This window comes from Cebus imitator, unplaced genomic scaffold, assembly GCF_001604975.1.
Source record: "Cebus imitator isolate Cc_AM_T3 unplaced genomic scaffold, Cebus_imitator-1.0 Scaffold410, whole genome shotgun sequence".
Lineage (NCBI taxonomy): Eukaryota > Metazoa > Chordata > Mammalia > Primates > Cebidae > Cebus > Cebus imitator.
Window position 1 is genome coordinate 1,021,432 of NW_016107725.1, and position 13,772 is coordinate 1,035,203.

Sequence of the window (13,772 nt, forward strand, 5' to 3'; positions counted from 1 at the left end):
AGACATAGGAGAAGGAAGAGGCCACGTGAACATGGAGGAGAGGCAGAGGCTGAAGTGACGCAGCCACAAGGCATGCCTGCAGCCCCCGGAAGCTGGAACCAACAAGGACAGGGACGGTCATCTAGAAGCTTCAGGGAGAGACGCCCCTGGTGACACCCTGATTGCACATTTATGGCCTCCAGAACTGAAGGGATAAATTCCTGTTGTTGTGGCGTTTTCTTCTAGCAGCCCCAGGAAATGGATACAGACCCACACCACACCTCACACGTGAAAGGAAATCCAGATGGATTCAAGATGTAAATGTACAAAGAAAGGCTGGTACAAGCACTAGAAAAAAAACCCACAAAAAACTTCCAAATTCTTGGGGTGGAAAAAGCCTTTCTCAACATTGACTAAAAGTAAATGCCATAAGGAAAATGATTGACATGTTTGACTTTATAAAAATGCAAAACTCTGTATCTAGAAAGACTGGCAACGAAAAAAGATGATAAACTGTGGGGAAATATCTGCAAGGCGTTGCAACAGAGGGTTAATTTCTATGACTTATAAAACACTCTTTTAAACTAATAATAGAGAAATGACTGCATAGATTAAACTGGCAGAGTATGTAAAAACACCTGTGAAAACATATATAAGAAGGCCAGGCACGGTGGCTCCCACCTGTACTCCCAGCAATCTGGGGGGCCAAGGCAGGCGGATCGCTTTTGCGTCCACGAGTTTGAGATCAGCCCCGGTCAACAGGGCAAAACCCCATCTCTACAAAAAATACAAAAATTAGCCAGGCGTGGTGGCACATGCCTTTAGTCCCAGCTACTCAGGGGGCTGAGGCAGGAGGATGGCTTCAACCTGGGAGGTCAAGGCTGCAGAGAACAAACATCATGTCACTGCACTCCAGCCGGAGTGACCGAGTGAGACTCTGTCTCAGAAAAAGAAAAAGAAGAAGAAAAAGAAAATATGTATATGTCACCGATTACCAAACGGTTTTGCCTCTGGAGAAGGGAACTGCATGGTGGCCCACAGGTGGCTGAATTCTGTTTTTTCCCACTGTTTACCCTTAAGTAGCTTTTGAATTCTCAACCATGTATATATATTAACTCTTTTTCTTGCTTTTAATTTCTTTTAATGTTTGATAAATTATCTTGCAATATTTATGACATACAAAAACATGTAATAACACAAGTGCCGCCAAGGAGCTAAAGAAGTAACACTTGGCTAATGCAGCGCAACGCATCCTTGGGACCGCTCCCTGTCTCACTCTCCTTCCTTCCTTTCCTGCCCCTCACCCTCGAGGAAACCCGCATGGTCCTCAATTCCCTATATTTCTATATACTTTTATTACTGTACCATATTTTTGTGTTGTGGTTTTTTTTTTTTTTTTTTTTTTTTTGGGTTGCTGTTTTTTTTTTTTTTTTTTTTTTTTTGTGTTGTGGTTTTTTTTTTTTTTTTTGAGACGGAGTCCTGCTCTGTCGCCAGGCTGGAGTGCAGTGGCGCAATCTCAGCTCTTTGCAACCTCCGCCTCCTGGGTTCAAGCGATTCTTCTGCCTCAGCCTCCCAAGTAGCTGGGACCACAGGCATGTGCCACCATGACCGGCTATTTTTTGTATTTTTAGTAGGGATGGGGTTTTACCATGTTGGCCAGGATGGTCTCGATCTCTTGACCTCATGATCTGCCCACCTCAGCCTCCCAAAGTGTGGGGATTACAGGCGTGAGCCACCGCGCCCAGCCATATTTTTGTATCTTTTTATAAAAATGCTATTTTGCTGTGTATTTGGCTTGTAGTACCTACCCCCAAAAATTTATTTTGTAGAAGACTGAGGCAGACTTAAACTTATTTACATGGTGATATGTCAGTGATGTCAATGATGAAGTGAGAAAGCACATTTCAGCATAGTCTCGTTTCATTAACTACGGAAATAAAATCACATCCACGTGCGCATACATGTGGGCAGGCACGTGTATCCTGAGCAACGTACAGGCGGCGGCACATCCGGCTTGCTCAAAGTTGTTGCCTCTGGCGAGTGGCTGAGGAAGAGCTCCCTTTTTTACCCACTTTGGTTCCCTTACTGGATTAAATTATAAAATTCAATTGCATGCAATGACACGGCATGTAATAATTTAAACAATTCAGATGAAAAAAGGAGTTAGTACTCTCTCCCCATCCAGCCACTCCCCTGAGGAAAGCAATGTTCATCTGGAGTCTAATTTTCTCTATGCTCAGATCAGCCTATGGAAATAATGTATGTATAAGCGTGTGCCTGTGTGTGTGAGTGTGTGTTAAGCTGAAAAATGGCCCTCCAAAAGAGATCCAGATCCTAATCCCTGGACCCTGTGGATATTATTACATGCCAAAAAGGGTTTTGCAGATGGGATTAAGTTAGGAATCTTGAGATAGGGATGCTGTCCCTGGTTATTTGGGTGAGCCCTAAATGTCATCACAAGGGTCCTCATAAGTCAGAGGCAAGGTCAAAGGAGGAAGCGGGAGATTAACAGAGGAAGCAGGAAGTTAACAGTGGAAGCAAGTGGTTGGAGTGATGTGAGGAAGGGGCCAAAAGCCAAGGGATATAGGCAACCTCTAAAGCTGAAAAGCCAAGGAAATGGGTTCTCTCCTAGAACCTCCAGAAGGAAACAGCCCTGTGGACACCTTGACTTTGGCCAGTGAGACTGACTTCAGACTTCCGGCCTCCAGAACTAGAAGAGAATATATTTGTGTTTTAAGCCACCACGTCTGTGGTAATTTGTTACAGCAGCAACAGAAAACTAATACAGTGTGTATGTGCATATATATTCCTTGTCCTTTCACAAAAGTGAGACACACTTTACATAACGGCCTATAGCTTACCTGTTTCACTTAACATAGATCAGTGCACATCTCGCTTGATTTAAATCTTTCAGTAGCTACAAAACATTTCATATTGTGAAGAGACCAATTTTTCAACCATTCCTCCACCAATAAGCATTCTGATGACTGCCAGCTCTGGGCCACTAGAAACTCTGTTAATTAACATGCTTGCTCTTGGACAGAACCCACTGGTGCTTTTATTTCTGTAGGATTCATGCAGGAAAGTAAGCATTGCCGGTCAAATGTAGACACATTTTAAATTGTAAATGCTTTACTTTACACATTTTCTGTAGTGTTTGGGTTAATTCCAATAAACGTATGTTACCTTTATACTAAAGGCTACATAACCTTTATCAAAGGAGGTAAAAAGTCACAGCTGCAGGCCATCTTGCATGAAACATGGCTAGAGAAGGCCTGTTTGCTCTTATTCTGCAGAAGGACCGGGGGCAGGGATGGCTGCGGACCCCACACTCGGTTTCAGACAGTCAACGCTCATTTCCCAGGTCCCAGCTCTCCTCTCACTTCCTGGTGCCCCTGCCCACTGGCTGCTGGGATGGTGGCACACGGATGACAGCCATCTCTTCTGGGGCTGGGCAGTCCACCGGGTCATCACCACCAAGGACACACAGATAAACAGGTTGAAGCTGGCTGGGGAAATTACAGCCTGAAACGTGTACAGGGCAAGAGTCTCTAATATTTGCCTGTCTCACGTGGAAGCCTGGAACCTGGAGCCTGGGCTCTGGTCTCAGATTCACCTTGTTCTGCAACCTTGGCATTGTTTCTCAGTATCTCTGGCTTGGAACTCTCTCTCTCCCTTTCCTTCTGCTTCATCTTGGCTCTAACAGGCCCTTCCTGTCATGGCATAGCCTCCTGGAAACACTCGAGAGAGAGTAAAGCCCTGTCCCTGCCCCAGCTCCTGTGTGTGGCTGGCGGCACCGGGCCTGGGGCGTATGCCCTCCTCTGTGTCCAGGCCCTCTTCAGTTCCAAGGAACCGTCACATTCAGGGCACAACACGGAACAAAGGGCAAGGAGCCCGGCTCTGCAACCTCAGCTTGGTCAACAGCCGGATCTGGGGGCTGGGAGACAGGCTTTGGTCCTGTCGTGCTCAGGAAAGCTGATCCTTCTCTGAGCCCATTTCCCCGTCTGTAAAATGGGGCTTACAATCATGGCCTTGTGACATCACAGAACTACTAGGAGGATCGAACAGATGAACGAAATGGATCACATGTTGAGGATTTTGCAGCACTGAGCACATTGAGGATTCTCATTCCTCAGAAAATGTAAGTCTGGAACATGCCAGAGTCTAAGACTTGCCCACAGTACAATATACACAGCTTATAAATGAAAGACTCCAGAAGCAGCATAGTGATTCAGGGAATCCAATTCCAACCCCTGCTGTCCAAAGGAGCTTAAGGGACTTGGCCTTCGACCACACAGCAGGTACGGAGCCAAGCTGAGCAGGAGACCAGAAGCCGAGGCCGAGGCTTCCAGAGGTTGCAACATTATAACTGCTTTTCCTCCCCTGTTTACTTTAAGAAGAACTTGGCAGCTCCTGAGATAAACATGCTGGTAGAAAAGAAAAGGCAGACTTTGAACTTATGCAAACATCTGCCTGGGGACATACCAGTTTGGCATCAATGCATTCTCCTTGCCTCTGAACATGACTCCGATGTTGGTAGCGTGCTGCCGTGAGGAATAGAAGTCTGTGTAGTCTCCTGCAGAGCAAAGACCCAAGAGATCCCATCAGCAACCCAGATGCCTCAGGAAGGAGAACGGACTCTTCCAAGCACAGGAGCCATGAGTGTGCACACAATAGTGTTTACACATCCCGGAGCCCAGCCTGCATCCACTACTCAGCAGTGACAGCACCAAATGCAACATACAATATCTTCACCGAAGATTTGTTTTTAGAGCCCTCAACTGGGAAACAAGAAGTCAGGAGTCTAAACTTTCTGAAACTGACAGTGGAATGTGAACACCAAGTGGCTGACTCCACCCCCCTTCTCAGGCTCCCGACTTTTACCCCACACAACTGCCATTCCCAAGTCCCCACAGGCTCCCTCACCATGCCTGTGCTGACCGACTTCTCCCTTGTCCCTGTGTATTCAAATCCTGGCAATTCTTTGAGGGCCCCTCCTCCCTGAAGCCCTCCCTGCTCTCTCTAGCAGGATCTCTGCCCCCTCCAAATCCCCTCCCTGAATCCTTCTGGGGCAGGCTTCGCTTCACACGGGTGCTCAGGTTACATGTGTGCACACCTCTGCTGGCCTGTGGCTCTTCCAGGACAGCCCCAGCCCAGTCCTCATTTCTTAGACTCTGCCCCAGTACCAAGGACAAGGACTTGCAGGCTGCAGATGCTAATCAGTGCCTGTGGATTATGATGAACTGAACCGGGTGGCCAGCAAGCTGTAGGCATCATCTACCATTTGGAGAATTAAAAATCTGCAAGAGATGGCCGGGCGCAGTGGCTCAAGCCTGTAATCCCAGCACTTTGGGAGGCCAAGGCGGGTGGATCACGAGGTCAAGAGATCGAGACCATCCTGGTCAACATGGTGAAACCCCGTCTCTACTAAAAATACAAAAAATTAGCTGGGCATGGTGGCGCGTGCCTGTAATCCCAGCTACTCAGGAGGCTGAGGCAGGAGAATTGCCTGAACCCAGGAGGCGGAGGTTGCAGTGAGCCGAGATCGCGCCATTGCACTCCAGCCTGGGTAACAAGAGCGAAACTCCGTCTCAAAAAAAAAAAAAAAAAAAAAAAAAAAAATATCTGCAAGAGAAACCAGCTGGGACAGTCTGCCTGTTTTATCTTCCTAAATCTCTTCTCAAAAAAACAAAAAACAGGGCTGGGCGCGGTGGCTCACGCCTGTAATCCTAGCACTTTGGGAGGCCAAGGTGGGTGGATCACCTGAGGTCAGGACTTCAAGACCAGCCTGGCCATCATGGTGAAACCCCATCTAAACAAAACAAAACAAAACAAAAAAACAGCTGGGTATTCACCAATATCAACAGCCTAGACTAGCAATCGTCCTGGTGAAGGATGCAGAGAGAAAAAAAAATCCATGGGGCAGGTGAAGCCTTCGCTGCCGTTTCCCATCTTTCATCCCAATGCGCAGAAGTAATAGCAGAGAGATTTTTCAAAAGAATAAATCCATCACAAAAAAAAAAAATAGAAAGGCACCATCGGTCAACCAGACATGATGAGGAATCTCTGAAAGACATCTGTTTTGTGCAGCAGATGGTTTGCCAAAAAATAGCACAGTCCCATGAACGCATGAGATGGGGGAGTGAGAGGGGCTGGGAGGAGGCAGGTGACTGGGCTCCTGTCCCTAACCCCATCCTCCAGCCAATTTAGCTGAAGCAGCCAAGCAGCAGAGGACTCTCCCAGAGAGGCAGTGTACCCCAGGGGAGGGTCAGCCCCTTCCTCAGCTCACAGGTGCCCAGGTGACCCAGCAGAGGAGGCGTGTGCACAAGGAGGAGGGCTGTGCTTTGGGCTGAGCCGGTCTCTCTCTGCTTCAGGCTGAGTTTCAACAGCTCCAACTTCCTGAATGACGCTCCAGCCAGACATCCTGCCACGTGCTCAAAACGGGGCCGGCCCTTCACAGCCCTCTGGCCTCTTTCCTCAAAACTGCTGACTCACAGACTGAGCTCGGAGAACTTGTCCCATAGCCTTTGAGGGGAAGGAGAGCAGTTTGCTGTGCAGGGAGCCTTGTAGCTAGTCATGAACTTGAGCAGCCTGCAACTCACCACCTGCGGCAAGATCCGGCCTGAGTGCTGAGAAAGGTCAGTGACAGGAGGCAGTAGCAGCCCCAGGGCCCCTCCTCCATCTCCTCCCCCAGGAGGGACCTCCACCCAGAGGCAGCACCAAAGCACCTGGCCAGCCCTCTTGGCCCACAAAGCTGCTCCGTTCTCATCTTGCTGAAGAGACTGCACTCACCTATGGCGGCTGGAAGGTGCATCGTGGCAGACGCCTGGGAGACGAATGCACTGAAACACAGAACCAGGGGCTTCGAAGTCAAGCAGGCGGCAAAGCGCGGTCCCACCCACAGGCTCAGTGCTGACCATCCCCAAGATGATCAGCAATCTCCAGTGGGCACCTCCAGGCTGGCCTAGGGCCAGAGCTACGCTGAGCCTTTCACAGCTGAGAGGGCATCCGCCCACTGAAGCCGTTTCTATATTCTACCCTAACAAATGGGACTAGACAAGTGGGAACTCTTTCCTACTGTAGAAACCAGATGAGGGCGCAGAGGACACTGATGATGGCTGGCTGAGTAACAGAGAGGGCCAGCGGGCCGGCCTGGCCTAGCTTGGGCAGCTCCAGCCCAGGCACCCAGGCAATCCGAGTGCTCCCTGCGCCCTCCCATCGATATCTAGCCCAGGCAGGGGCAATCCGAGTGCTCCCTGCACCCTCCCATCGATATCTGGCCCAGGCAGGGGCAATCCGAGTGCTTTCTGCGCCCTCCCATCGATATCTAGCCCAGGCAGGGGCAATCCGAGTGCTCCCTGCGCCCTCCCATCGATATCTAGCCCAGGCAGGGGCAATCCGAGTGCTCCCTGCACCCTCCCATCGATATCTGGCCCAGGCAGGGGCAATCCGAGTGCTTTCTGCGCCCTCCCATCGATATCCAGCCCAGGCAGGGGCAGTCCGAGTGCTCCCTGCGCCCTCCTATCGATATCTGGCCCAGGCAGGGGCTGGATGGGGCCGGTCTGACTTGGCCACACCAAGGTTGCCAAGCCATGACGCAGAATGGCACTGATCAGCGCACAGTCCTCATCTCCCCTGCTGCAGCCCCTCCTCCCCGCCAATGACCATATGCTTCTCACCGCTTCCGAAGTTCCGTGTCATCTCTGAGCCTGGCTTGGCTCACAGACAGCAAGTTCTGCAAGAACACTCTCGCCTCCTTCCAGGCAGCCTGCCCCAGGCCCATGAAGCTGTTGAGCGTAGGCTAAGACCAAAACAGGGAGAAGGATCACGCACAGGAAAGCTTGGAAAGGATCCCTCCTGCCAATGGGAGGCCCGGAGCCGGCCAGCCCCCGCCCCGTCTCTCCCGTTGACTCACACTCTCAGCACCTCTGCTCTTAGTTTTGTCGTCTGTCCATCAAGCTGGAGAAAAGCATACACTCTCTTGATGTTGCCTCATGCCCTCATGCACCTGCACCAACTGTCCAAGCCCGAGAGCTGCTACCGGGCACAGCAACCGTGCTAAGCTTGGCCCCGCCCACAGTGGAAGGTGACCATGTCCTTCCAAGAGAAGCGCACTCTCGCCTGCAGAGTGATCCAGTTCAAACTAAGTCATTTCACATCAGTTAAGAAGAGGTTTGGGGCCAGGTGTGATGGCTCACGTCTGGAATCCCAGCACAATGGGCGGCCGAAGTGGAGGATCACTTGAGCCCAGGAGTTCAAGACCAGCCTGGGTAACATAGTAAGACTTCATCTCTATTAAAAAAATGTTTCCCACTCTGTCATCCAGGCTGGAGTACACTGATGTGATCTCAGCTCACTGCAACCTCTGCTTCCTGGGTTCAAGCAATTCTACTGCCTCAGCCTCCCAAGTAGCTGGGATTACAGGCGTGCACCACCACACCCAGCTAATTTTTGTATTTTTAATACAGAGGGGGTTTTACCATGTTGGCCAGACTGGTCTCGAACTCCTGACCTCAAGTGATCCGCCTGCCTCGGCCTCCCAAAGTGCTGGGGTTACAGGTGGGAACCACCATGCCCAGCCTCTGTAAATTTTTTTTTTAACAGGCTGGATGTGGTGGCTCATGCCTTTAATCCCAGCACTTTGGGAGACTGAGACCAACAGGTCACTTGAGCTCAGGAGTTTGAGACCAGCCTGGGCAGCATGGCAAAACCGTACTTCCACTAAAAATGCAAAACTTAGCCATGGTGACATGCACCTGAGATGCTTGTCACCATAAAGGAACTCTCTCCTAGTTTAGAAACTAGACAAGGGCACAGATGACGCTGATGATGACCAGCTGAGTATAAGAGGTTTTTTAATTTAAAAAAAGAAGAGGCTTTGCAGCCAGTGAGGCATAGCAGAAAAAGCCCTTGTAGGTTCTAAGAGTCAGAGTTCCAGCCTCAGCTCTGAAACTTCTAGCTGTGCAGTTTGGGGAAACCGTGTCTCATTCCAGAAGTTCAGGTCCCCATCTGGAGGCTCAGGTCTCCATAGGAATTCCAATTCCTATGCCAGAGGGTGGTTGGGAGGATTGAAGGAGAGAATGTGTATGAAGCTCCTGGGACACCAGAGGTACCCATAAATCCCACCCTCCTTCCTGACCCATGCAATGAGAAGACGCTCTGTCAAAGTAGCGGACCATTTACAGGGAAGCGAATTCGTGCCCATCCCTTGTGAACATGTCCTTCAGGGCTGACTCCTCCCTGGCTGCTTCTGCAGAACTGGAGACCAGGGTTCGTAGCTCCCTCCCTCGGGGGCCCTCACAGGCCTTGGACAGGCAGAGGCTCAAACAGCTTGGCAAGGAAAGTAACGAGAGCTCCTGAAGAGCTTCATCTCAGAGACAAGTAGGAACGATCCAGAACTGCAGACTCCAATAATTTTTTCACCTAGGAACTCGCCCAGAGGTGAGAAGCCGCCCTGAGTTGTCCCAAGGCCACCTCCTGCTAGCTCGTCTGTCTCAAAACAACCTTAGCCTTATCCAAGTATAATCTCTAAGACCTCCAATGGCATGACCTCTGTTGGAAATGGAACACAAGGAGCATTTTCTTGTTGGCATCCACAGTAAGTGCAACTGAGGTCAGGAACAAGCTGTTTTATTTATTTGTTTATTTTTTATGAGATGCAGTCTCGCTGTGTCACCCAGGCTGGAGTACAATGGCATGATATCTCAGCTCCCTGCAACTTCCGCCTCCCAGGTTCAAGTGATTCTCCTGACTCAGCCTCCTGAGTAGCTGAGATTACAGGCACCCGCCACCATGCCTGGCTAACTTTTATATTTTTAGTAGAGACGGGGTTTCACAATATTGGTCAGGCTGGTCTCGAACTCCTGACCCACCTCGGCCTCCAAAGTGCTGGGAGTACAGGTGTGAGTCACCGCGCCTGGCCCGTTTCACAATGTCTTACCTCACTGAAGACATCCTGGTGTTTGGAGAGGACAGGTCCAGTGAAGAGATGCTTGATGACGCTGAGGTCCAGGATCTGCTCGCCAATAGCCACGCCTATCCTCGGTCTTAGCTGGGAGGATGAGGACATAGTCAGCACCAGAAAAAGCCCCTGGCTGGGCTTGGCTCATTTACTCCGAAAGCCTGTCTACTGATGACCCCAGGGGTCCCCCTTTAGATGGCCCTGTATGCACAGTGGACTGACGAACCACATCCTCAGCATCCTGCCCCAGCTCCCTTGTGCCATCTCTGCTGCCAGGACTAAAAGGAAAAAGAATCTGTGTTCCCTGAATGGGAAATAAATCAAATATCCCTTGGACTTGAGGAAGAGCAGCCAGTCTGGTCCCAGCCACTTACCTGGGCAAAGTCCCCTGTAAAGTTCCCCAGGCATTATATAAATGCCTCTGGTGATGAGGAGCTCACCACCTCACCAGGAGGTTGGATTATTTTCCAGGTTTAACCTAGGCCTTGGCTCAGGGTAATTTGGCTATGCAGTGAAGAGTGAGTGCCCAGCACACAGTGCTGAGGGCCAGGCGGCTTGGATTAATCAGCTCTGTTGTGGCTCAAATGGAGGAGAGGTCAGGTTGTAAGGGAGCTGCAGGAAGCCAGACTGCTCAGAACCTCCAGGGGAAGTTCCTTTCTGCACCATAAAATCCCAGCATCAGCAAAGTTGTCTTAAATATTTGTAAGGTCTGGTCTTTGTCCCCACAACCCTGAGCTTTGCTGGTCAACAAAGAACCAGAGGGCATGTCTCAGACTCAGCTTCCTGGGGCTCTGTCCTAAGCTAGGCTTCCAGCTTTCCCGAACGACCAGCTTGGCCATTTCAGTGCTGGTGAGCTTAGTGGTGGGATTATTGGCTGGTCTTATGTCCACTGGCTGCTCATTTGGGTGGGCTGAGAAAAGATGGCCATTCCTCCATGCATGTCAGCTCTTGGGATGAGGGTAAACCACAGACACACTCATCTGAGGTCCCAGCAGAGCCTATCCTAGAGGAGGCTGCCTGGAGAGCTTAGCTACTCATGCTCAGCCCCACTGCCAGCTCCCTGGGCCTCAGTCTTCCCTCCTGAAAATGGCAAATCTGCAGTAGGCAAAGACCTGAACCATCCGGATCCAGGTGGCTTTCCACTCAGGGAATGTGCAGGACAGACCCTTGGGCCACATCTCTGACCCTGGTCCCCACACCCAGCCAAAGGCAAGAAGGAGCCGCCTCCGCCGAGCAACCTCCAAAATGGGGTCACAAGCGCGGCTGCCTGCTGCCTCAAATGCAAACGAGCCCAGAAGCACCGGGTAGTGAGTTACCGCCCTTGTGCTTCAAACTATGACCTGAGGACCCAGGAAAAGTCTGAGAGGGTGATTCCCTCTACTTTCAACCTTGGGAGTTATTTTCTTCAGCACGAAACTAGAGGGGGCTTGCAGGTCGGATCCAGGATTCCCGGGCTCCAAGTCTGCTCCCTCGTTCACCATCTTACCATCGTGGACAAGTCCCTGGTCCTGTCTATGCATCAGTTTCCCATCTGCAACTTCAGGGAAACAAACTAAGGAGGGAGACTCCATGTGCCTGACTTCCAGAGAATGAATGTGTATTGTCCCTGTTTTATAACAGCTGGTTATATCTGATATAAAGTTGTCCAAAGGAAAGCATTACCCAACTCTCAGCCTGACATACAGGGGTAAGTATGGGATTGGGAGGCTGACAGATGTGGGGATCAACCCCATATCTGCCTCCTACTGGCTGTAAGATCTGGAGCATGATGTTTTGCCTCTCTGGACCTCCGTTTCCTCATCTGTAGAATGGGAACAATAACTTCACAGTCGGTTTATTGCGAGAATTCAATTAATATCTGTGAATCTCTCCCCACAAGAACAGACACAGGATAGACACTATTCATGCCGCAAACGTTTACAGAGCATCTTCTCGGTACCATGCCGGAGAGAGTGGAGGCCAGGAGGCAGCAGCAGGGCCAGACCCCAGGGACTTTAACAAGGCACTCGGCAAAGCAGCTCCACACTACTACAATCCCGTCCTCAGAGGCCACCAGCCCTGCCTTCACAGAGAGCACCCCTATACATCTTACTAGTCCATGAGCAACCAGAAATGGAGGGAAGATGTCTTCTGTGTCTTTGATCCCCAACTCCCAGCCCAGGCAAGGTCTGGATAAGAGTTGGGGTCCGTAAGCATTCGCTGAATAAAAAAATGAACAAGTGATGGCTGGATTCACTGTTGTTCCACTCAAATTAGGAAGTGCTGGCTGCTGACATGGGGGGAAGGGAGGTTTTGCCTTGGCAACTACTCTTGCCGGGCAAGGCGGCCATCACCGATGGAATGTCCACGTGCCTGCAGAGAAAGCTCCAGATGAGGCTTGTTCAGCTGGAATGCCAAAGGGGCCAACTCTCCCCCGCCAGCGCTCTGTGAGATGACAGCGGGATGGGGCTCTCTCTCCCAGACATCTGTAGCAGCTGCCCTGCACATTCCGATGTTCAAACAGCAGGACATGGTGTCTGAAAGGGCCGAGCCACACTCTAAGGGACATTAATTCGATCCCCCTGAGAAAGCAAGTCAGAGCACCCTACTGGGGTGTGCCAGCCTCTCACAAATGTTTCTAATGGATTTGTGCTCCCAGGAAAGGTGAAGGAGGACACATCTGCTGAGGGCAAAGTGTTTGAGGCGGGCAGAGGGAGGGCTCTGTCTCCAGAAAGGGTTGTTCGCCATCACAGGTTAAGGTTTAACATGCCTTAGATTGTGCCCTCCAGGGGACTGAGTGTCCACTTTCTGTGTCCTTGCAACATCTGGTCAGCCCAGCCAGTTGTGAAACCACAAACTGACTCTTCTAGACCAAGGCACTCACCGCAGACAGGCCCACAAAGGCAAGCCAGTTGCGTCCAATGATAAGCCATGGGGGAAGGAAAGGACCCCACTTCCCAGGAAGAAGCCAGCTGCCAGGCCCCTGATTTAGCAAGCATTTCCTGTTTCTAGGGTTCTATGGCTTACAGAGCTGAATCAGGACTTTACCTTTAAAGCTGGGAGCAGAAATCTAAGCCAAAAATACCATCAACAAAGCCAAGGGAATCTGCTTTTCCAACCTAGGGAACCTCTTATTATCTATTTGCTGATACCCCCAATTTTCAAATACTTCTTTCTACCAGTCAGACTGGTAGAAAAGTTTGTTTCCCTGCCCTGTTTCTTCTGATCAGTAGAGAAATGCCAGGGGTCCCTCGGCAGGAGGTGAAAGAATTCTAGCTAAAGGCAGAGACACTTGCCATCTTAGATCTCAGAGCTCTAAGCCAGGAAATACGCACGCCCCTCTGAGCTGCTACGCACACCGGTTAACATTTCCCGGGTTCTAGGGTTAGAGGCTACCCAGCGAGATGAACCACCGGCCCTGACCTGGTCTCTTGGGGGAGAGAAACACACGGCAACCACCCTGGCGCAGGCAGCACGCCTGTGTGCGGCAGCTTCCGGTAACAGAATCCTGCTTGCTCTGCTGTCTGGGAGAGTGGCACGCTTCATTTCATTTTGCATTTAATTCTCAGCAAACCTGCGGCATTGAGGCCGAAAAGTTACATCACGTGCACAGCTAGAAAGTTACGGGGCGGGACTCGAGCCCACAGGCACGCTCGGGGAACGGATCTTAGGAGAAAAATGGCCCACGCCTCCATCCCGCCCCCCACTGCACTCCGCCGAAGCCCCTCTGCTCACGTCGCCTCTGGTGGAGAAGACGCCGTAGGGCAGGTTGTGGATGGGGAAGTCGGAATCCTCGGCCACCGGGATGAAGGACATGCTGGCGAGCACCCGACCCTGGCGTGCGAAGAGCGGG

The 13,772-nt window shown here is 50.9% G+C and overlaps 1 protein-coding gene across 3 annotated transcripts in view; it reads right to left on the minus strand.

The window, feature by feature from the left end:
- FAH (fumarylacetoacetate hydrolase) overlaps positions 1–13,766 on the minus strand; it is a 33,556-nt gene extending 19,790 nt beyond the window's left edge. For all 3 annotated transcript variants that reach the window (XM_017509196.2, XM_037731591.1, XM_017509197.2), the window contains exons 1-5: positions 13,655–13,766; positions 9,920–10,030; positions 7,659–7,780; positions 6,772–6,821; positions 4,465–4,555 (exon numbers count right to left, since the gene is read on the minus strand). In XM_017509196.2, coding sequence (XP_017364685.1) covers positions 4,465–4,555; positions 6,772–6,821; positions 7,659–7,780; positions 9,920–10,030; positions 13,655–13,735 — 455 coding nt within the window. In that variant the 5' untranslated portion in view covers positions 13,736–13,766. The remainder of the gene's footprint in view (positions 1–4,464; positions 4,556–6,771; positions 6,822–7,658; positions 7,781–9,919; positions 10,031–13,654) is intronic.
- Between the last annotated feature and the right edge of the window lie 6 nt (positions 13,767–13,772).